We start from the raw sequence: 25,850 nt of genomic DNA, 5'->3' as shown, positions 1-25,850 counted from the left end.
CCATTTTTAACTACCGATGTGTTTTCACAGGCAATTAAAGCATTTTGCAAATACTGCCATGATTTTTATACTATATCATAATTAGTAATATATTTCTACATCCATTCAATGAAATTAACGCTAATCACACTTTCGCTTTTTTTCTTTTTCATAAAAGGAAAAAAATCTGATGTGTACGCCACATGACTTCCTTGTACGGATTATTAAATTATACGCATTTTTTCCTGCACTTTCTTTAAATTTATTTCCCCGAATTTCATTACAGACACATTTCTCATTCAATTAATTCAGTGAAATGTTTTTATTAGCTTCAACATAATTAATGTTTTTAGTTATTGCATTTTCTATGGAAAGGATTGCCAAACCGGTCAACTCTTACTTGACTCATTATTGATCGAAGGATTATTAATCAGCTTCATCTTTGAAAAGCTTCTTTCGTAAGAAGCAATTAAAACAGATGCTAGCATAAATCTCTTTAGAGCCAAATATAAACAAGGGACTGATTCTTGGAAGTCCATCTCTCAAATAAGCTTTACCATCTTAAAGCAGACCACATTTTAGCTTCGGTCATTTTTATATTACTATATATAAATATCTATACTTAAAAACTTAAGGTTCTTCTAAGGAATCTCTTTTCGGCGGCTAGGAATTGCCCCCCTTCCCTCAGTACACCCCTCAGATTGACATCTTAATCCTTCTTCGACTTACTGCGGATATACAAGATGATGATAAAAAAAAAACTTCCCTGATTAAAAATAATACATTTCGACCGCCCTTAAATCGGTTTGAGCGATGTTTTCGAGTGATATTTGTACGTATGAACATAATAAAGGACTCTTTCAAAAAATGGGTTTTAAAATGCATTCAGGAGAGTTTTTTCGTGATGCCTGTACGTTTGTACGTATGTACGTATCTCGCATAATTCAGAAACGAGTAGCCTCAGAACTTTGAAATTTTGTGCATCGGATTGCTATAACATGCAGTTGTGCATCTCCCTTTTTGGTTGCAGTCGGCCACACCAAACATATATATATACCCGCTCTGGTACCCGACTCGGTGAGCTCAGTTTTTTTATTCTTATATGTTGGTAAATTGTGCATTTTTTGCTTTAAAATGTTTGAATTATGTTGTTCTTAATGTTCCAGTTAGGGTTTCTATGACTTTAGTTAATCTGCATGCAATAGTTGTAAAATAATCAACAATTTAAAAGTTGTTAAAAGTGCTACTAAGACTGAGGAGATGCCATTTGTATACATTTGAAACTCTTTAGTAGAACAGTGAATTAAGTCACTTTCTACACTTTCAGTATTATTTTGCCGAGTTGGAGCAAAAGTAAACTTTCCATTTTGTGCACAGAAAAATCTGCCTTTTTGGCTGTCGGGCGAATTGCTTGCTTTTGGTAAAAACTGTAATTTTAATTGTAAAAGTTCTTATTATTAATTTATTTTATGCTTAGTGTTTTACTGTATCTTACAATTTTTAATGAAGATGTTTTAAGTTTGATGTATTTTTGCCTTTCCGTGAAGCGAGAACTGAATTAATTGAATAAGAAATATATCCCTAATGAAATTCGAAGAAATAAATTTAAACGAAGTGCATCAAAAATTTGTATAATTAAATAGGCCATATACGGAAGTCATGTTTTGTCCACATTAGATTTTTTTAATAGTAATATTAAAATATGGTAATAAATAGCAATTCTTTCAACTGTAGCCCAAAATATTATCCAACGTTCAAGAACAGCAAAGACGAGCAATTAATCATAACAGAAATTTCATTAATTTCCTAGTTTCTGAGGTAAGGTTTTGAGTTCTTTGATATCAAATTGATTAAATCATACAGGATAGACTACTCCGAAAAACGTATCTCAGAATGTAGTCTCCTGGAAACTATAATTTTTATCAACAAAAGACGTGAACTTTTGAATCTGTAGATAATACGCAGGTTGAATTAATTATACGATTGAAATAATTGCTTTTAAGAAGAAAACTTTTTTTGTGGTAAGAAGAAAATTATTTATTGCTTTCAGTAATTAGAGGTGAAAAAAATCTGTTAAATAACAAGCTCTTAAATAAGATTGTTCTTAATTAAAAGAAGACATTGAAAAGCAAGACATTGAAAAGTAAAACTGCACAGTACTCTTTTGTTTCATTTTATTGGATAGTTTTTATGAAGGGGAAAAGGCAGGATCAAGTTTCCAAGAGAAGATAGAAGCATTGAAATTAAATGTGTTGCTGCTTAAGAAAATGTCAGGAAAAGATATAAACGATTCAGTGTCAAGAGTGGGTTACAAAGGTTGTTCGCATGGTTTTGAATTACTTTGATTGAGCAAGGTATCTGAAATTTCCAAAGCGTAAAAAATTAATTGGCAACAGTTTTTAAACTGAGCGATAAATTATCGTCAAAATTTTAGAAGTTGAAAATAGATATTGTAAAGAAATTTTAGGTTGAAAGCTACATTTTTGCACTTTTCAAAGAAAAACGTTTTTTTTTTTTTTTTTTTTTTTTTTTTTTTCGTAGACGAGATAGGTGGTGTATTTAATTATGGCAAAGCACACTAGGGCTATCTGCCTAAGGGGAGGGATGCCTTTCGTGGAGGACTTTCTAAGGGAAACTGGCTCGTATACACGTTACACATGGGGAAAACCACGAAAACGCCCATGCAGCCAGCCCGTTCGCGGGATTCGAACCTCGGACCGAACTACCAGTGTTCAGCGACTTTACCGCTCGGCCGCTGGTGGGCCCCGTAGACGAGATAGGAATTTTAAAATCAGTACAACCGTTAACTACTGCGACAATTTTTTCGATGTAATTTCTGTGAGCGGTCTCGCAGACCGCTTTAAACAAACGCGTAAAAGTACACACTTTTATGCCTTTTTATATAATGTTATAGATATTTCATGCATATTTATAGAATTCTAATTCATTAAAATCAATATATTTTAAACATAAATCATTTGATTTTGGGGTTCTTGTGGTTTTCAAACACAAGAATCTCAAACTTGTGGTTCTTGCCACGGTGATTTTGTTGAGCTTTTGCTGACTTTATAGGTCAGACAAGTGAGCATTAGCAACAATAGCTTTGACATTAGTTAATGGTTTTGCTTGAAAGATACTGTTTTCATTGTCAGGATGTTTTTTTCATTGGTGATTGATAAAAGCACCGGAACTATCCGCGTAGATTTCAAGCATTTTGTTGCGATTGTTAAATAATGATAAATTTTCAGGCTTAATGTTGATGATGATAAATGTTCAGACTGTGATCAGCTCTTAAAATGTCTGATTCTAATTTGAATAAAATTTTCTATAAAAATTTTAATTTAAAAAAAAAATCTGAAATGTTTCAGATTTTAAATTACGTCCAAAGGGGCGTTTTTTAACATTTTGTGTGTTACCTTTCTTTATTAAATATCATGTTCCTCGCACTTAAACCATAAGATCCAGTGCAACAGCAATATCGCAAAATAGTTTTAAAACGAGCATATCTTTAGAATTTCCGATACAGAGACTCACGCGCTGGAGATAAAAATGTTTTTTCTGCACAACGTTGCCATTGCTCGCTTTGAAATCCTTGAGTTTGTTAATCAAAAATTCGTCAAAGTTTTAAAAATAGGAAATCGATCATAAAACAAATTTCAAATTTCAAATTTGGTCTTCCACATGCTCATATTCGTTATTACGGATTACGTTATTCAAAATTCGATGACTCTATGTACCGTTATTTTATGACAATGTGAGAAATATACATACATTTACGCAGATTTTCATTATTTAATTTCTTCAAATATAATGCAGGTCTCTAACATTTTGTGGCAACAGTTTGAAAAGTGAACCGACATTTATCCGTCCGACGCAAAATGCCAAAACGAAACTAATAGTCCTTCGGGATTCAAATCCCTTTGGACTAAAAAGTGCCAAGAATCAAGAATGCACGGTCTCCTTTCAGGCTATGTGGCAAAACTTAGATGTAGAAAGTTTAAATGAAATGCAGCAAAAAATGCGGATAATTAAGTATTCCGTACAAGGAAGTTATGTTGTGTATACATCAGATTTGTATACGAACTGTAGACGAATTTTGTAAATAGAATTATTTAATCTATTGTTCCCATTAAAAAATCGTGATATATTTTTTTTTTCTTTTAGTGCATTTATTATCATATATTAAATAAAAGCTTATTGTATGAATAATTTTTTAAATTGTATTTTATTTTTCCAGTGAAGACAGTATATTTAGGTCATTACTTATTGCTGTCTCGAACGATTCGACGTGTAATATAAAGTAATAGGAAGTAGAGAAACCGCAAGGAAGTTGCATAAACTCACGCGGCAGGTTATTCTAGCTCATCCTTTTATGATAGATAAGGTTCAAGGGCACATTTTTGTTGTCATTTTCCTTTCTAGGAAGAGATTTGTTTTCTTGAAAATGCATGCTTCAACGCTTTTGATGCATGCCATTTTTTCAAATTGACGACGCATCGTTAGCTATTGTTTAAATAATTTTACACCTAATCTTCAGTGTATGAAGGATTTATTGCATTAGGACTAGACCAAGGATTCCCAACCTTTTTCTTGCATCGAAAATGGAATTGCTTTCTTCATCGACCCAGTCACACTTTTCGCTATAATACATAGTATACAGTATAATAATAATAATAATAATAAAAATCTGAAAGGTTTCAGATTTTAAATTACGTCCAAAGGGGCGTTTCTTTTTAACGTTTTGTGTGTTGCCTTTATTTATTAAATATCATGTTCTTTGCACTTAAACTATAAAATTCAATAGCAATGTCGCAAAAGAATTTTTAAATGAGCATATCTTTAGAATTTTCGATATACAGTTCCGTGCGCTGGAGATGAAAAGTTTTTTTTTTCCTCTGTAGAGTGTTGCCATTGCTCGCTTTGAAATCCTTGAGTTTTTGTTAATGAAAAATTCTTTAAAGTTCTACAAAATATAAAATCGATAATGAAACAAATTCCAAATTTCAAATTTGGTCTTTCATATGCCCATATTCGTAGGAGGATTACGTCATTCAAAATTCGATGGCTCTATGTAACCGGTGTTTTATCACAATGCGATAAATATACCTACATTTATGCAGATCATTTATAGTGAACCAAAGCAAAATCGCAAAACGAAAACAATAGTCCTTCACGAACAAAGCCCCTTTGGATTAATCAGAATGTGAATACTGGCGAATAAATAACTTAAAGATAATAGTTATATTAAGAATGACCAAACGTTGTGAAAAAAAGTGGTTTATTAGATTTATGTTTAACTATTTTTTATGCTATTGCTAATTTTTATTTTTACAGTTATGGTTATCAGAGATTCTAACAGCACAACGTTTGATTTTAATCTATGTCATGGCAGCGCTTGAGGAATTGATGCAATTTTTTTTTTAGAAGTTGGCACAAAATTACTTTAAAATTGCTTCATTCAAAAATATTCCACCTGTTTCATTGTAGCTTTGCTGCATTCTTCGTTTTCTATTATCTTTCTTTAATGTTGCTCTCTTGTATCTTACTTCTTTACACTGCACTTATTACATAAAATTTTAAGCATTTTAAAAAATGTTATTGATAAATAACGTGCGTATGGGATCGTAATAGATTGAATGGACACAGGTTGGATGATAGAACAATAAAATTAATTTTTTCAAAAGAAACACTTCAAAGTTCTGGAATTTTCCAGATAAATACTCATACAAGGGTTTACAGTATCAAAGAGTACAATCAGTAGTTACACTTCAAATTACTAAGAACGTTAAACACAATGCAATGCAAAGCTCATCTAAGGAAAAAAGCTAACAGATATCTCAGGTCACGCTGAACTAACAGCTCGCAATAACAATAACTAAACAACTGAAAGCAGAGAGTCTCTCTCCGACCTTATATAGTATATACAGTATTCAACCGGCCGCCGAGATATTTCTAGCACTTTCTGCTTCTCAAAATTATTGGAAAGCAATATGACGGTCGAATTACGCAACGGTTACAGCTAAAAGAGTGTTCAGTTACATTTATTCAATTACAATTACTATTACGATGATACAAGAACCGGACCAAAATGTCGCCAGATGGTTGCCAAGATTGCAAATTTTGGCGATTTGTCGCCAAATTACCGAGATACCCATTTACTCAGTGTTAAATATGTACATTTGCCACTGTATTCTTAATTTTCTAGCATAGTTTCTCTCGAGATTTTTCGCGTTACATGACACAGGAAAATACAGCAATTTGACATATAATTAATTGCACTAAAATTAGCTATCTATGTACAAAATACGTAATAATAATTTTAATGTATTTTTTTGCTTACCTTTATTTTATGGTTTTTTCTTTATGATACAGCTTATTTATATCAATAAACAATAATCAGTTTTATTAATTTATTGTAATCAATGGATCTTTATTATGCTGATTAATTACCGGTACATATTTGGCTGTAAACCTCTTGACCATCAATGACACCCTTTAAAATTTCATCGAACGTGAGAGGAGCCAATAACGACATCGTTGGAAAACCCTGCACTATACTCATACTAGTAAGAGAATTCAAATATAGAAGCAGAAAACTATGGCCATATTTATATATATCTTTGGCCTACATTTGCTTCAGATAGATTCCTTGTCTAGAAATTTAAAATTGTTAATTTTAGGCCATCAGCGGCTGAGCGGTAAAAGTGCTGAACACTGGTAATTCTGTCCGAGGTACGAATCCCACGAATGGGCTGGCCGCATGAGCGTTTTCGTGCTTTTCCTCATGTGTAATGTGTATACGAGCTAGTTTCCTTAGAAATCCTCCACGAAGGCATATCTTCCCTTAGGCAAATAACCCTCGAGGCTTTGCCGTAATCACATAAACCTAAAATTGTCATTTATTACAGAGAATTTAGATTGAAAGCTGTGCTTAATATACGAGATTTATAAATTCTTAACTACATTTCAGTAATGAAAGTCAAGGTCAGTTCAAGATTGGTTTCTGCATAATTTTATAATTGGATAAACTGGTATGATCGTATATCTGAGTCAAAATTCAGCGTCATGAATTCAAAGTTACTTGCAAGCACAGAAAATATATTTTTGTAGTGCGAAATGTTTCGACTCAGAGAAAAACTATTTATGTGACATAAAAAGAAAAAAAATGAAAGCTTAATATGAATAGGATAACTAAAATAATTAGCTTTATTTTTTTACCATGATTCAATTTATTTTCTCCCTTCATCACCAAGCTCTTTCTAGCTCTCATATTTGAGGATGTTTCTCACGGTATAATGAGTTTTCACAAGGTGACCCTGCTCTTGGAAAGTTCTTTTACCATTGGATATTCTAAACTGACGGTTCATAAACGTGGATAATAATGTTGTCAGAATTTGGGTCCAATGAGTTCTTACTGCATGAAGTTTATTGAAGTCACGCAAAAGAGAACTGGATTGTTGAAAAATTTTTAGAATTTCTCTCCGGATTTCAGTTATCTGGATCTTTAACATTTTTTCATTAATTTAACTAGAATAAAAATTTAATAGTGTGTAGTATAGCTGGAACATTTTAAAGCAATTATTCATGTAATTTAGAAATATGTGAACGGTTAATTGCATATATGTATAACTAACGCATTTTGGTTTTGCGAAAATTACATATTTTAGTTTAATTTTAGTCGAAATAGTACTGTTTGTTTAGTTTTTACGGTATACATAAACATTTTTTTAGCTTAAAGGGGCGGTAGCGTAGAACAGCTATTAGCCACAAAACGGCATTTTCTGGCGTTTCACTATAAACGGCGAATCACTGTTGCCACTGAATATTACTGCCCCTTAATTTTATTTAAAGAAATTTAATAATGAAAAATCTGCATGAATGTATGTATGTTTCTAGCATTGTGAAAAAACGGCGATACCTAGAGCTATCAAATTCTAAATAATGTATTCCTCCACCCGAACATGGGCACTGGGCCCCCAAATTTTGAATTAGTTTTATTGAGTTAGTTTATTAGTTACATGAACGAAATATATAAGTTAACTGTTATAATTATTGTATTATATAACAGTTAACTTAGTTTCCGTTATATAATTGTTATATAAGTTAACTGTTATATAATTATTAATACTCTTAAGTGAATATAGCGGCAGAGTGTCGGTATAGTAAACAAATACTAGAGTGAATTTTAAAGAATGCATTTATTTTATTGTGGTTTATGCGCTGTTGGCAGAGTAGATTTAATTCAATCCAATAAGTTTAAATGAAATGCAGGAAAAATGCGTATAATTTAATATTCCAATACAAGGAAGTCATGTGGTGTACACATGAGATTTTTTTTTTCAATGACGGGCACTTTCCTATAGCGGCACTGGCTACCTCCTATGAACGGACAGACAATTACTTCCATGCCTGCTTTGGGATTTGAACCCGGGCCCTTCGGTACTAGAGTAAGGCTTCCCTAACCACTATACCGTCTGGACGGCTTAACACGTTGAGCGCCACGTCAGCCATCTGTGGCTGACACTAGACTTTCTGTTTAGGCCGTGTCAGCCATCTGTGACTGACACTAGACTTTTCGTTTAGGCCGCCATTCTCGGGTCATGCCATTCTCCAACAATCTCCTCCTCCGCTTCAGAAGATGATAAAAATACATCCACTCTGAGATATTTTCTAGCAAGAATCATTTCACTGCTGCTATCGCTTTCACACTCTCAGACTGACATTTTGATGCTGAGGGCTAAAGAAAATTTTTGTCTGCACGGGTCCAAGAACTGCAATGAACTGGTTTGTTGTAAAAGGAACACCGGCCACGAATCCATTTCGATAAAATCTTCATTTAGTTGGCCAAATTTTAAAGAAAACAAAATAGACTTAGCGCGTAACGTGTTGATTGAATACCTATAGGAATCACGTTCCAAACGTCAACTTTATTCTACTGCGATAAGAATCACTGACCCTACAATACCAGAGCTTATAAGCGGCGCGCGTGGCCTGAACGGAATTCCCTATGAAAAACGCGTAGCGCTCAACGTGTTTAACCATCCAGCTGGTTGAGGTGCTCCTTCCAGCCATTTACTATGCTGCAATTTCATGAAACATATTTGGCGTCTTGTTCATTAAATTCTCTCATCCTACCGATGAATTATTACGTAAATGTATTGAAGTGAATATTCTACCTGTGACAGCACTGGCAAATGCCAGCTATCGATGTATTGCTAGATCTTGGAATGTCTTGTCTAATCTAACGTTATTCTACTGAAATATTTGTGAAAAGATGATCTGAAGATAAGGTACTATCACAGACTGCTATACTCTGGTGATGACTTTAAAAGTCTTTAACACGTTGAGCGCCACGTCAGCCATTTGTGGCTGACACTAGACTCTCCGTTTAGGCCGCCATTTTCGGGTGATGCCGTTCTCCAACAAGCTCCTCCTCGTCGTCAGAAGGTGACAAAAATACATTCTCTCTGGGCAGTTTTCTAGCAAGAATAATTTCACTGCTGCTATCGGTTTCACACTCTCGAACTGACATTTTGACGCTTGGGGGTTAAAGAAAATTTTGAACTGCAATGAACTGGTTTGTTGTAAAGGGAACACCGGCCACGAATCTATTTCGATAAAATGTTATCTAGGTGGCCAAACAAAACAAAACAGATTTAGCGCATAACGTATTGAATGAATGCCTATAGGAATCACGTTCCAAGCGTAAACTATCTTCTACTGCTATAAAAATCACTGGCTGTACAATACCAGCGCTTTTAAGCGGCACGCGTGGCCTGAACGGGATTCCCTAAGAAATACGCGTGGCGCTCAACGTGTTAAAGGCTTTGGCAACTTATACGAGACGCAAAGATTAAGTTGAGTCATATGCCACCCATTAACATAAAAATGCTCCATTCTTACTACACAAAATTATGCAAATAGAACTTAGTCTTTCACTGCAATACCGTCAAACACGGGTTCGCTCATGACGGTGCTTTATGTAGAAGCGATATTCGTTTGAAAAGACGATTTTGTAACTTATATGGATGACATTTTTGTTACATTTTCTAGTTACACCTGAGCCAGTGGTAGCCGAGATAATGGTCGCTAAAGAAAAGACGTGGAAGCGACGCTGTTGTTTGTGCAGCAGAGACTAACGAATAAGCTAAAATGTATCACGTGGCTGTAAAATCATTCATATTTGACAGGTACCATAGGTCTAGCATATTTATTCTTTTTGTGTTTAAGGACTGTTGATAGATATTTTAGGTCCGTAAGTTCATAATCCTCAGCCCATTGAAGCCACTCTGTCATCACTGTTATCTGATTCATTTAACGAGTGTCATTGCTTTCACAGAAAAACACACGTTCTTACCATCATACCATTCTTATTCTCAGAGCAGGATTTATCTATAAACTACACAAGCTATAGCTTAGGGCCCCCCACTTTCTTGGGATCCCCTAAAAAACTTAAATATTGTATAAATATAGTATAACAGACTTTAAAAGAGGTAGCCCAAAACTTCCGATACTTTACGCAGGCTGTCTGTTCACCACTTGCGCAAAAAAGACGTGCCAGGCACGTCGAGATGCTTTTGTCTCAAACCGCGCGCAACGTGGTGCACACGTCGTCTAACAACGAGATAGTTTATTTCTCGAGTAACAGCTCTGGACTGCACTCGGCCCACCAGCGGCCGAGCGGTAAAGTCGCTAAACACTGGTAATTCGGTCCGAGGTTCGAATCCCGCGAACGGGCTGGCTGCATGGGCGTTTTCGTGGTTTTCCCCGTGTGTAACGTGTATACGAGCCAGTTTCCCTTAGAAAGTCCTCCACGAAAGGCATCCCTCCCCTTAGGCAGATAGCCCTAGTGTGCTTTGCCATAATTAAATACACCACCACCTGGATTGCACTCGCAGACGCGGAACGGCGTAAATGAGACAATTTACCGCTTGTTATATTGTTGCGCACGGCACCGCAACCGTTAGGTTTAGTCGTAGCGCAAGTGGTTAATTACTCTCTAATACCTGCTTCTGAGTGAGTGATTCTCACGCATGATTAGCAGAAGTATTAGGTTGGTAATAATTTATATATTATGTATTACAGATCGATGTAGTTTTCTAATCAAATCCAGAAATTTTAGAGCCTTGCATAAACATAAAATTTCATCTTCTTAACCATACTGTTAAGAATTAATGCATTAAAAATTTTTTTTTAAAAAATGTTTTCAGTTTTTAAATTACGCACAAGAGGCTTTTTTTAACGATATGCGTGTTACTTTTATTTAGTAAACATCATGTTCTTCGTACTTAAACCACAAAATTAAATTCAGCAGCAATATCGCAAAATAATTTTAAAATAGTATATCTTTAGAATTTCAGATATACTGTCTCGCGCGTTCGAGATAATCCCCCCCGTTTAGGCCCCCCATTGCTTGCTTTAACCTTTTCCGGCACGCTACCTTTTAAAGGAGTTTTGATTAAAAAAAAAAAAAAAAAAAGGTAGGCAGTCTACTTAGGCCTAGAGGAGTACACAAATAAAATTTTATGAAGATAGCACTTATCGTTTAATTCTGTGAATGTGCCCAATGTGGGCACAGTGATTGAATAGAGCTTCGAAAAGAATGCCGAAACGAGCATTGTTGTCAATGAACTGACCGATGAAATGCGGAGAAACAAAGAATACAGATTCTCAGTTGTCCTAGATGATCGGTGAGCCCGGTCTGGGCACACCTAGGGTTCGCCGTTTGATTTTAGGCAAGATTTCAAGGTAAAAATTTAAAAAATATATAGAATAAGAAGATTAACATACAGCGGTAAAAAAACATAGAAATTTCTTTTCAAACAATTCCTTTTATTCCCTAAAAATAATCTGGAAGATTTCTTTGAAAAATGCGGGTCTTAAGAAACTAACATGGCTAAAATATATGGACTGGTTTGTGTTGAGCTGCCATCTACTATAAATAAAGAAGGTTCAGAGTAACCTATAGTAACTTATAAATCCTTTTTCATTCAACTTTTCTGTGCGTACAGAAGGAAATTTTTAGGTGTGTCCAGACCGGACACACTGTGCCACAAAGGGTTAAAATCGTTGCGTTTGTTAATCAAAATTTCTTTAAAGGTTTACAAAATATGAAACATAGTAAAATAAATTCCAAATTAGGGCTTTCAGATGCCCATATTTGGGTAAACGATTACGTCAATCAAATTTTGATAGCTCAAGGTATTGTTGTTCCTTCACAGTGCAAGAAATATGCATACATTTATGTAGATTCTTCATTATTTAATTTCTTTAAAAATATAATGCAAGGCCTTAAAATTTGCGGCAAATTTTAAGGCCTTGCATTATATTTAAAGAAAAATATTTAAAAGTGATGCGCTATTTACAGCGATTTCGACGCCAAAACGAAATTAATAGCCTTTCTGGGCTAACAATGTGAGGTGAAATAATTAAGATCTTTAACTTTTTTACCGACGTACGTTTTTGGAAATGATGTAATAGTCTGAAGGAAGAACCTCATGAAATAAATAATTTTTAAGAATATAAAAATTTAAATAAGCTTTTTAAAGTCCCGATTAGAAATACAGTATTATAGCCCTGTAATTTTAAAAGACAACTTGCTCACAAAAAAAAAAAAAAAAAAAAAAAAAAAAAAAAAAAAAAGGTATTCGTTTTACGTTTTTAGGATTGTGGGCTGATTGCATTGCTAAGAAATTCAATCTTAACACATCACATGAGCTCACGATTATATAACACTAGAAAACCCGGCGGTCGTTCGAAACAACCGCTGTTCTAGATATTATAAATTGTAATTAAAATGATTTTGTGCAAAGGTTTCTGCTAATTCAAACTGAATTACCCAGGAAAGGCTGCGAGGACGCCCCTTTGCTTACTGCCCCACGGGGTTTCCCCCTTCTACTTGCTTAATTGTTTAAAGTAGAGTGCAATGAAGGAAACTACTGGCGGTACATTTCTTAAGAGCCACCGCTAGCTCAACAATCAATAAAGGTGATTTAAATAATAAAATGTTAATTCACATATTAAAGATCCCTTTATACACAACATTTCTTTCCATTATTTTTAAGTTCGCCGTGCAGAGGACCATACATTATTTTTAATTTTACGTGCCATCTTTCACGAACTCTTGAACAGGCAACATAAAGGTGACCGCGTCCAAATGCAGGCTCAGGTAAAAAAATGCCAACACGCTTAAGTGTTTGGCCCTGAGACTTATGGATGGTCACAGCAAAGGCAAGTTTTACAGGAAATTGTCTACATCTCAATTGAAACGGCAACCCTGTGCCGTGGCAACTTCAACTCATTGGCTAGTACTGTTACAGAAGAAACCAATAAACTATCGGCGACAAACAGACACTTAAGCCGCATATAATAAAGATATTTATTTATTTCATTTTATTTGTTTTTCGTCGTCGCCGGTTTTTGCCGGTTGCATATTTACGATTTCTATTATATACAGATGTTAAATTTATTTATTAAATGCTAAATGCACATGCTCTTGTATTTTTAATTTTTCCGGCTTAGCTTTCTCATAATATTCGTCACGCGCTGCACTTCACGGGGAATAAAACAATTTACAGGTATGCAAGCAGCCAATAAACTATCGGCGACAAACACCTAAGCCGCTTATATAGATTTTGAAAAAATTTAAATACACGCTTAACTTTTATTATTTTATTTGGCAGCACTTGAATTTAATTACTAATCTTTATTATTTTATTTGGCAGCACTTGAATTTAATTACTAATCTTTATTATTTTATTTGGCAGCACTTGAATTTAATTACTAATCTTCACCCACACAGATCAGTCCATTTTGAAATTTTTGTAACTTGAGGCTTTTTTTGGAAGTTGGGCTACAGTAAAGGATTAAATATTTAGATATTATAGTACTGTTGGTTAAATTCTAATATAAAATGTTTGACATATTATGAGAAATATCAGAATGTAGCTCATGTATATGAAGTTTGACAATTAGCTGGTTTCAGAATTTTTAGAGATTTTCGAATGGTGAAGAATACACAGTATCTACAAAAGCATTAAAATACTGCGAGAAAATGTTATCTATGTATCAACCGGGATTAAAAAAAAGCAGTTAATTTTGAATTATGTAATCTTCTCAAATCGGCATAATTTCTTTATCTGTTGCAGGTCCTCTGGTAAGTGTCCTGACGCATTATACATCTCAGCGCAAAGCTTGCCTTTTGGGTTCAGCCATTGCGACTTTCGGCGTGGCTGGGTGCTTCTTTGCTGAGAATGTCATGTGGATCAATATTTTTTACGGTCTCGTACATGGTAAGTTCCATTTATATCTGTGACCCATTTCAGAGACCATCTTGAAAGGAAATTAACTGGGTTTAGAGAACACTAGCCTAATTTTTTTCTGTAACTTCTTTAAGATAAAATTTCACGCATAATTTTAATATTTTTAGCTCTGAAATGGCATATTTCTAACACACATTTTCTCCCTAGTGTTTAACGCGCACATGTAAATTTTCCATTCCGTAAGGAAATTCATGTTCATATACATTTCTATCGACATGCTTAAATGAAATTTACAAGTATCACATAACAAAACATTTATAGTATGGCAATCTTTGAAATAGGTGATATGTCGAGTGTTCAAAATGTAAATTATAATTAAAAAATTATGGAAGTTCATTAAGGCACTTTTCCCTTCTTTCCGCATGCCTTCGTGGCGTAACTGGAAGCATACTCGACGCGTATTCGATAGGTAGGTACTATTCTGCTTTGAGGGCCGTAAGAAAATTGCAGCGAAAATGTATGCGCAAAAGCGCCAAATCTAGCAAACGCGTCTATTTGACAGCGCGCCAAATCTAGCAAACGCGCTGATTTCAGATTGCGTAAGTTTATAAAGTTCTATATTTCTCAAGATGCCATTAAAATACTAGTTTAATTTTTAAATCCTTTTTTGATATCCTATGGATTTAACAATTTGGGAATTGCTCATGACGAAAAGTTGGCAACAGAATTTTCGGTAAAGTGCAGAATCACCCACTGCTTGACGTGTTTTTAAGAATTGCACATACTCAGTATCCATGTGCACATCGACCTATTTTCACTTAAAAGAAAAAATCCTAGAATTGCACAAAAACGGCACTGCGCACACCCTTGACTTTATCTATGTACACATCGACCTTTTTTCACTTAAAAGTAAAAGAAAATTGACACAATTCCAATTGTTTTTACCCTTGTAGAAAGCGGCAAAGAAATAAGTGAGCAATTCTGCACTTTACCGAGAATATTTTCAAAGAAAAGGCATCATTCATTATGGAAAATTACGTTTGAACAACCAACGAGATGAAATTATGCTTTTAGCGTTAAGTCGTTAGCGAAATCGCGATGCAGGCATCCATTCAGTTATGTTTAGCAATTTTTATACAAATTATAATAATGATCTGAAATAGTTATTGAATCTCATGCTTCCATTCAGTCATGTTTAGCCATTTTCATATAAATTATAATAATAAGTATTATATGAAATTAAACTTTCATCTAAATTAAAACATCAATCTTAGATAGTTATTTACTATTATACTTCCTTTCTTGCCGCAATTATTACGGTTGCCGCAATTCGTTTTGGCAGCATTGGCATCAACGATAATTTGGCCATTTTTTACGGCCCTCGAAACAGAATAGTACCGATAGGTCTAGGGTTCGAGTACCGACAAGGGTGCTGAACATTTTTCACGTCTCCTGCTTTAAGATAACCAAATGACACCCCAAAAAAGTGGTAGAAGATAATTCGTCACCACCAGGATTTAGTGATTAGGTCCCTAATCTGCAGTCGCCCTTTAAAAGGGGGAGTATTTATATAATGTATTTTCTCTCTCCTTTCCGCATGCCTTCGTGGTATAATTGGAAGCATATTCCAGAGGTCCAGGGCTCTAATCTCGGCGAGAGCATTGCACATTTTTCATGTATCCTGCTTCAAAATAACCGAATGACTCCACAAATGGCGCCCGAACTGGAAAGATGGTGGACGATAATTCGTCACCGCCAGGGTTTGGCGATTGTGGGTCCTCTAATCCCCAGTTGCCCTTTAAAAGGTGGGATTTGTAAGGTATTTTTCCCTCCTTTTTTGCATACCTTTGTGATGTAATTAAAAGCACACTCGACGCGTATTCGAGAGGTCCAGGGTTCGAGCCCCGGCGAGGGCAATGCACATTTTTCAAAATAACCTAATGGCTTTACAAATTTTTAACACTCAAATAGACGTTCATGTTAATGTAAAAATTATAGTAGTAATGCAACGTAATTATAAGGACAGTTATTCTAAAAAATACTAATTCGCCATACTGATATTAAGCTTTCGCGGTAATTAGAAACAAGAGACAATGCTAAAAAACGATGGTAAAAGAGACAGATTTTGCGAGTTAATGCAGTACGTTTCAAACTGTCTCCAGAAATAAGATCACTGAGAGTTTTAAGTTCCTTATTAGGTAGTTAGCGGATGCCTTACAGGTAAATACAGAGGCGGTTCACACATTTTTTAGACGAGGTATATTGTATTCACAAAACTGAATTACATAAAATTCTTGTGTTTTAAATGTTCTATTCGACATCCCTTATTCTGAACTATCTTTCGACACCGCCATTTCCAGGATAATAATGCCTTTTGAAGTGGCAGAAAAGGTACTCTATCCCATTCCTCCCGAACAGCTTTCCAGAGTGCTGTTAGGGTTTGGGGACAACGTTTGGATAATGCAGTTTTTAAAAGTCCGAAAGCACAATAATCCATAGGTGACACCTCGGGAGATTTAGTAGGGATATCGGTGAAGGGTTATGGCTTTACCAGTTTTTTGTTCCATTTCTTTTAGGAAATTTACAGTGGATTTTGATGTGTGACTGCTAGCTTTGTCCTGATGGAGTCTCACAGATTACTGGCACTGAGGGTAAAGCGATGGTATTTCATTCAGACAAAATGGCTATAAAATATGTTCCTGATATATTTGGAGTAAATCTAGACATTTTCTTGCACTCTCTTTACTTTTAAATATGCCACTATAAGAAAAACAAGCAATAATCATGAATCCCTTAGAAAAACTTTCTTTCGATTCTTTGAACCATGTACTTACATTTTTTTCTCCCCTTTTATGATAATAAATGGCTCTTTTTTCGTTACAATCATTTAAATACACCCATGCTTCATCTACTGGGACAATTGTTTCCCATTTTTCTTTGGATAACTGTTTCTCATATAGAATTCTGCAGCGTGTCCTGCTTTGAGCGATATGCTTCGGAAGAAGACGATGCACATTGCGTTTTTTCGCTTTCTTAAGATTTAAATCAACGTTTATCATTTTGTTTACAGTGGACACCGAGCATTTTAATGATTTTGCAACTGTCCTTTGACTAGGGGGATTTTCTTTTAACATTAAACAACGTACCTTCGCAATAGTCGAAGATGTCCGTTTTTCCTTGGATACTTGTTTGGAATTTTTGTCCCACTTGAGGCTCCAATTGAACGTTTTTTTTTCCTTTCTTGTTGATATTACCTATCGACGCTTTAGATATCACAAATCCATGACTCTCACATTGTTTTTGGATAACGGAGTATGCCTATTTCTCTTCCAAAAGAGCGTAAATGTAGCTTTCGAACCACTGCTTTGTTGAATTCGCCATTTTGAATAAAAACAAAACTTTCAAGCCACAGACGATAATTTTGACTTTTAAAAACATAGTACAATTGCAATTACTTCTTTTGCAGCAAACGATTTTTTATTACCGCTTATCAAAATCGTCTAAAGAAATGTGCGAACAGCCTCTGTAGCAAGTATATTATCTACTGTCGAGTTAAATATTAAGAAAGGTGTGAATTAGCTGAAAAAGAAATGGCGCAGAAGGAAACTACGGATAAATTTAAAATCGCAACGAAATGTGTGAAGCGGCTACGAAGCAGAGCATGTCTAGATATACGAAACCAATAGCGAAAGAACTGCCACAAATTCCATCCTGTAAAATCAGGCCATCAAAGGCCGAGCGGTAAAATCACGGAACACTGATAATTCTGACCTGGATTCAATTCCAAGCGAGCCGGCTGGCTATATGCTCGTTTTCATGGTTTTCCTAGGTGTAACGTGTACACGAGCCATTTTTCCTTAGCCACGAAAGTATCCCTCGCCTCAGGAGAAACCTTCCATTTGCTTTACCTAAAGGATTTATAACTAATGTGTGTGCTAAACCAAACCAAACATCCTGTGAAATACTTAGGTGTTTGTATATTATTAACTACTTGTTTTGCTTATTACAAGTAGAGTCAGGAAACAAATGAGGCAAGTATTTTGTCTCTTTAGGAACATTTGACTTGATAAATTTGTTTCTGAAATGACGGTAAATTTACGTTAAAAGTCTGAAAATCAACAGCAGTGCTGTTATTAGATATAAATTATAACTATCAGATGCAGAAGGAAAAAACAACCTATATTAAAAGTTTACTGCTAAATAAATCCTTTAGGGAAGGCAAATGGAAATATCAAATTCAGGAGAGAACGAGTTGCAGCATACAGTACACCACTACCTCCTCAGAGCAGGTATAGCCCCGATTTATCACCTATCAAGTATACCAACTCATGCAATGTTTCATTATTATTTTGATCTGAATTGATTTATTTAATTATGGCAAAGCACTGGAAGACTATCTACCTGAGGGCAGGAATGTCTTCGTAGAGAACTTTTTAAGGGAAACTGACTCGTATACACGTTACGTATAATGAAAACATCCATGCGCTCAGCCTGTACGTCGGGATTCGAACCCGGAACGAACTACCAGTGCTCAACGATTTTACCGCTCGGCTGCTGGTTGTCTCATAATTATTAGGAAGAGTTCATGCTATTGAATACATATTATTATTGCTTTAAATTTCACAACTGATGCTTTTAATACTGTGTCATTATTTTGCACTGTTTGTCACATAATTACTCACATTGTTATGTACACATTTGGATGCTTGAGTTTATAGACTTAACACGGGAAGCCTTTGTTTCCATATGACATTACACAATAGTGCACATTAATATGAATAATTTATATTATTATTTCAATCTATAGTTTTATTTAAGCATTCAGTTCAAATACACTATTAGGTATATGTTTAATTGTACACAGAATTTTGAACTTCCTTTTGATATAGGTATACAAAAGCATAAATAATATGGATACCTGTGATACTTTAAGAGAGTTGTGACACAACTATTCTTCTTATCTGATAATTTAATATGCATGCTGCTCTTTCAGTTCCACATAATTAATTTTTTCACATGCAACGTTAAATTCATTTATTTCACTGTATTTGGACAATGCCGTTATTTATTTACATAAAGCTGTTGCACATAATCTTTATTTGCATCTAACTGTTATTATAAACTGTATATAAGAGTATGCAATATATTATTTTACATTCCTTATAATCTGAACCACAATATTTTCCTCTTGAGCAAAGGTAATAGTCGCATGCATATTGTTGAGCGCTGTGTTTTCGTAGAGATCTCCTTGAAAAACTAGGCTACAAAAATTGCTGTTATGTCTGTTTGGTTTTCCAAAGAAAGTAAATTTCTTTTTTTCCGGTAGAGGGCAGGAGAGGGTTAGCATGGTGGAAGACGGGGAAACTTTATAGAATAATATGGTTTTATTCTCGAAAAACCTTTAGTGTGTGTCTGTGATTATGGCAAAGCTTCGAGGGCTATCTACCTAAGGGGAGGGATGCCTTCGTGGAGAACAAGGAAACTGGCTCGTATACTAGTTATACATGGGGAAAACGACGAAAACGCCCATGCAGCCAGCCCGTTCATGGGATTCGAACCTCGGACCGAACTACCAGTGTTTAGCGACTTTACCGCTCGGCCGCTGGTGGGCCTGAAAAACCTTTAGAAATTTTTACATGTTTGTCGCATAGGAAATTATTACCAACCACACCACCGCATGGCTAAATTTGGAGAAAAGTTCTTATAATAAATAGCTACTTCATGTACGTATATTGCTTCAAAATTATATTTTATGCATATCTGGAAATTCACCACTTCGAATGCGTGCGCATATATCTTGCTAGTTGCCTGCATGTTTCAATCTAAAATAGATATTAATCCCGAACTATTATTTAGTCTCGAAGCGGCATTTTGCGTGGAAGCGCTTCAATGCGTTGTATCACTTTTCAGATTGTTGCCGCCAAATATTATCGCTCTGATCGTTTATATTTAAAAAAAAATTAAATAATGAAGAATTTGCATGAAAGCATGTATGTATGTTTCTCGGGGAGATCGTCGCAAACAGTGGCCGAAGGCAGGAGACCCAGTGTTCGATCGAAGGGCCGGTGTTGTGGGATGGAGACCCAGTCTCGTCTCCCACAGCTTAGCGTCGGCCTCCTCGTGGCGCCCGCTGGTAACTATGCCGTCATTAGGCTATAAAGCTGGTTGTCTTAGAACAACTTTAGGCTATAAAGCTGGATGGCATAGGCTAACGACGCTGAGCAATCAACTCTGTGGTCCGACTGGGCGGAATTTTCGGAACCGACCCTTCGGGGGAGGAGACCTGGGGTTTTTCCAGATCACTGGCTAGACTTGTGTCTAGACAGCTTCGGCCTGCTGAGAAAATAATCAGTCTTCACAGTGACTAGAGCCATCGTTTATTCGATGGTAGGTTTAGGCTTGGCAGAAACCTTGAAAGGGAGGGCATGATCCTTCCAGAACTTGTCCATGTTTTCCTCTGGATCTTTGGCCTTGTGAAACAACAACGGTACTAGAACCATCAAATTTTGAATAACGTAGTCCTCCACCCGAACATGAACGCCTAGAAGATCGAATTTTGAATTTCTAATTTGTTTTATTATCTATTTCATATTTTATAAAACTTTAGATTTATAAACTCAACGATTTCAGAGAGAGAGCAGTGGTAACATTGAACGGAATAAAAAAATTTTATCTCCAGCGTGTGAGACTGTCTTTCGAAAATTCTGAGGATAAGCTGCTTTTAAATATTGTTGCGTGCGTACGGGTTGGTTGTAGATTGAATGCACACAGGTCGGATGATATGTTAATAAAATTAATTTTTATCCAAACAAACACTTCAAAGTTCTGAAATTTTCAACAGAAATCCTCGTACGGGTGTTCACACAGTACAACCAGTAGTTACACTTCAAACTACTAAGAACATTAAACACAACGGAATGCAAAGAGCCTCTAAAAAGCAAGCTAACTCGATATGTCGCAGTTTACGCGGAACTAACAACTCCGAACAACTGCAGTAACTAAGCAACTGAGGGCAGATGCTCTCTCTCATGCCTTATATAGTTTTCACCCGGCCGCCGAGATCTTTCTAGTACTTTCTGCGCCTCGAAATTGATGGAAAAGCAACATGAGGGTCGAATTACGGTTTCAGATAATAAAGTGATCAATTACGTTACCAATTACGGTAATACAGAAACCGCACCAAAATGTCGCCAAAGTTTGGCGACTTTTGATGATTTCTCACCAAATTTGGCGACAAAATATGTTGTGAAAACCGCTGCCAATTTGGCGATAACTCGCCAAATTACCTAGCGACCCATTTACTCAGTGTTAAATGGACTTGTCCCCGTATTCGCATCTTTTCAGCATAGCTTAAATCTTTAGATTTTTTCCTGTTACATTACTCAGAAAAATACAACAATTTCACCTATAATTGCAGCAAAATTATCTATTTATGTACAAAAGTCTTAAGAATACTTTGTTGTTGAATCGAACTGTTTGTGGCTTAAGCACCAAGAACATGGTATTTAATAAGTAAAGTAAGCGCATAAAATGTTAAAAATAAAAAGATAAAAAAAAAATTGTGAAGCCATCTTAGTAATAAAACTGAGCATTGATATGATAAACCGAGAAAAGACTGCAGGGAAAAAATATAAATAAATAAAATCTGAAAGATTTTTCAGATTTTAAATTACGTCCAAAGGGGCCTTTTTTTTAACGTTTTACATAGTGCCTATATTTATTAAATATCATATTCTAGGTACTTAAAACATATTTCACAAGACTTCTTCTCTCACATATTAATTTGCCCTATTATGTTAGGGACGCCATGGTTATCCACTCGAGTTACATACAGGATGCGGCTACCAGCCCAGGCACCTGACAAACACCTGAACCTTCAACAGCGATATCGCAAAATAATTTTTAAATGAGCCTAACTTTAGAATTTCCTATACAGTCTTGCGCGCTGGAGATAAAAATGTTTTTTTTTTCCTTCCCGTACAGTGTTGCCATTGCTCGCTTTGAAATCGTTGAGTTTGTTAATCAAAAATTCGTTGAAGTATTACAAAATATAAAATCGATGATAAAACAAATTTCAAATTAAGGCTTCCACATGCCCATATTGTATGGAAGATTATGGTATTCAAATTTTTCTGGCTTTAGGTACCGTTGTTTTATCATACTGCGAAAAACATACACATATTCATGCACATTCTTCTTTAATTTCTTTAAATATAATTTTGGGTCTTTCTTTATTTCTTGAAATATAATATTGGATGGCAACAACTTGAAAAGTGAAACAACACTTACGTGAATCGATGCAAAATGCCAAAACGAAATTCATAGTCCTTCTGGACAAGTTGCTCCTTTGGACTAAAAAACAGAAAAATGTATGCTAACAGTTAACGCTAAATATCTAAACGTATATTGCTATGCTGCTTTTATTTATTTATTTATTTTTTGTAATTTTGCCGTTGAACTGTGTATGGTGCGAAGAAAATGATTTTTAATAATAAGCTAAAAAGACAACAAAAAGTGCGTTAGTGGTGTAAAGTTGCGCGCTTCCAACCTGCACGCAACAAAGTGGTGACTGCTGAAAACTGGAAATTAGACAGAGTCTTGAGAAGGGTTTAAGTCCCTTTTTATTCAACTTTAGAAATTACAAATGCGTGCTCTTGACGCTCACAAACTACGCCGACCCGGCGGTAAAATAAAAATAAGAAACTAAAAAGAGATAATAACAAGCGACTAGCTACGAGGCTCTCTAAACGTAGCTAACGTCACCGCGTTCTAAAATACCGCTGATAATTCAGCAAACTCTGAATATTATGTTGAAAAATTAACAATTTGCCGAGGCAAGCACACAGGCCGAAACGCGTGGTTCTTCAACTTCTAACTAGCCACCTCCACACTCGTGAAGCAAGAAAGCACACCTTCGAACTCGTTTCCTTTCTATTTAACTCAGAATACTTCCGCTGATAAATTTGAATCCTTGCGCGTTCTACTAAAATTTACATACTCTGGCATTGACAGTTCCAGGGGAAAGTAAGGCTTGCAGGAAAGGTAGTTTAAACTTAAAATAAATGTTAGTTAAAATAAATATAAACCCTACAGTGGGAAAGAGTGTAACAGCAGTTTGGGTAGACTGCGACCTCAGCGAGAGCGTGTAAAAACCTTAAAAAAACCCTTTTGGATTATAATTAAAGTCTAAAACCTTTCAGTTTTTTGTCGTCTTCATTTTCTGTTTATGGGGAAATTGGTTCATCGCATAGTAACAGACGAATAATGTATTGAGTATGACATCAAATAAATGAAATTATTTCTACCTCTGAGGAATTCGGATGTCTGGAGCAAAGGAAAATAAGTGTATTTTTTAAAGGAGTAATCATATGGCATTTATTTCGAGGAAAAACAGAATCACGTATCCCAGCTTATGCACGTTAGGATGAACAATGGTGAAACTCCAGTCAATAAATATAATTACTCAAATGCGAAATGGTAAAGATTTCATAAAAATTAACTTTTATTAACTGACTGAAAAATAATAAAATGTACCTAAAAAGAAGGTTTTTATTATTCAAACCACGTAAACTGATCCTCTTTATAACTAAAAACTATTTACATTTTGGATGTATCCATTTTGGAAGTTCCTGTAATATGTTACATCATGAGTGGTGACGTCACAATATTTTTGCTTGTTCACTGGAGGTACGACACAAGCTAATACCTTGAGAACAAAAGAGAGTTCAGTCAGTGAAGGAGCCGGATGTGCAAAGGAATGCTAGCAAAATTATGAATGTAGAATGCAGGACCGAATTAACCATTAAGCAATATAAGCACATGCTTAGGGCATCAAAGAAAGGGGGCACCGCAAGAACATCCTTAGATATATTCAGGAAAGGGGGTAGGAGACATTTTCCCATTGCCGGTACTGTCATGGAATGCATGGTACAGCTAAAGCAAGGCCGAGTGAGAGAAGAAATGAAGAATAAATTGGTGAAGAAAATGAGTGGGGGCGCCATAATCTTTGAAGGGCCTCTAAAAGACTTAAAATTCCCTGGTAACAGGAACATGAAATTTTGGTCAGCTGCGATGGTTTTCCGAATGTAAGGGCTAATAAACGCAGTTCTCCTTGTGTAAATTAGTAAAACTGAGTACAAAATAAAAGAATATTACAGTTCGTGCTTCTTTTATTTTTTCTTGAGCGAACCAGGATCATTAACAACGCCTTTGCACCTTCATGATCCATCAAGCCGTAGTCGAACTAAAATGTGGTGGACAATGATTCGTCATCACTTGAATCTGACGTCTGCGTTAAGTGGTCCCCCAGTTAAAGGACGACCCAGTTGCCTTTACTTGGTGTTTTTCTCTTTCATCGCCGTTTGTCTTCATAGTGCAAATGAAAGAACTTCGATTAGCAATCGAAAAGTCCGGATTTCAGATCTCGGCGAGAGCATCTTTGGTTCCTCATGTTTCCAGACTTACTTAACTTGAAATAGTAAAGTAATAACTTTCTACTTAACTTGAAAAATTCTAAGTGACTCTACAGTAAGTCTCATTTCGGCTTAATAGTCAACGCAATTGCATTATTATTATTATTATTATTATTTTACTTTTATACCGTTACTTTTCCTAATTTGTAATGCAAAATATTCCTTTAATTATTGCTGATTTTCTACTTTCAGATACTTTTCTGAATTTTACCATATGTATCAGAAAATATATGCGAATCTTAAGAGCCTTCAATTCCTTTGTGACTGATTACTTTGAAAACTGGATGCCCACTGCAAAACCACTCTTTTGGAGGTCTCATTTAAAGTATTTCTTGAAATAACGTAATGATGTAACGTTTTATTATTTAATCCTTCGAACGTGGGATTTGTGAATAAACCGTTCATCTTTTACCTGAATGTAAACGGGAAACGTTCATATCGTATAGGCAGAAATTTAAACTGCGATTTTTTTTTTTTTTTTTTTTTTTTTTTTTTAGTCCAAAGGGACTTGAGTCCCGAAGGACTATTACTTTCGTTTTGGAATTTTGCGTCGGACGGATAAATGTCGGTTCACTTTTCAAACTGTTGCCATAAAATGTTAGAGTCCTGCATTATATTTGAAGAAATTAAATAATGAAAAATCTGCATAAATGTATGTATATTTCTTGTATTGTGATAAAACAACGGTACATAGAATCATCGAATTTTCAATAACGTAATCCTCCAACGAATATGAGCATGTGGAAGACCAAATTTGAAATTTGAAATTTGTTTTATGATCGATTTCCTATTTTTTAAAACTTTGACGAATTTTTGATTAACAAACTCAAGGATTTGAAAGCGAGCAATGGCAACGTTGTGCAGAAAAAACATTTTTATCTCCAGCGCGTGAGTCTCTGTATCGGAAATTCTAAAGATATGCTCGTTTTAAAACTATTTTGCGATATTGCTGTTGCACTGGATCTTATGGTTTAAGTGCGAGGAACATGATATTTAATAAAGAAAGGTAACACACAAAATGTTAAAAAACGCCCCTTTGGACGTAATTTAAAATTTGAAACATTTCAGATTTTTTTTTTTTTTTTTTTTTTTTTTTTTTTTTTTTTTACGCTTTAATGAATTTTGTACTCGCGGTCAA

The 25,850-nt window shown here is 35.2% G+C and overlaps 1 protein-coding gene across 1 annotated transcript in view; it reads left to right on the top strand.

Moving 5' to 3' along the window:
* LOC118183967 (monocarboxylate transporter 9-like) overlaps positions 1-25,850 on the top strand; it is a 169,252-nt gene that overhangs the window by 117,120 nt on the left and 26,282 nt on the right. The window contains exon 3 of the mRNA XM_085812616.1: positions 14,127-14,270. Within this exon, the coding sequence (XP_085668742.1) occupies positions 14,127-14,270 (144 nt within the window). The remainder of the gene's footprint in view (positions 1-14,126; positions 14,271-25,850) is intronic.

The sequence above is a fragment of the Stegodyphus dumicola genome, chromosome 3, assembly GCF_044657685.1.
Source record: "Stegodyphus dumicola isolate Sdum_Otavi_A_Nest chromosome 3, ASM4465768v1".
In the NCBI taxonomy this organism is placed as follows: domain Eukaryota; kingdom Metazoa; phylum Arthropoda; class Arachnida; order Araneae; family Eresidae; genus Stegodyphus; species Stegodyphus dumicola.
This window is presented reverse-complemented; position numbering and strand designations above follow the sequence as displayed.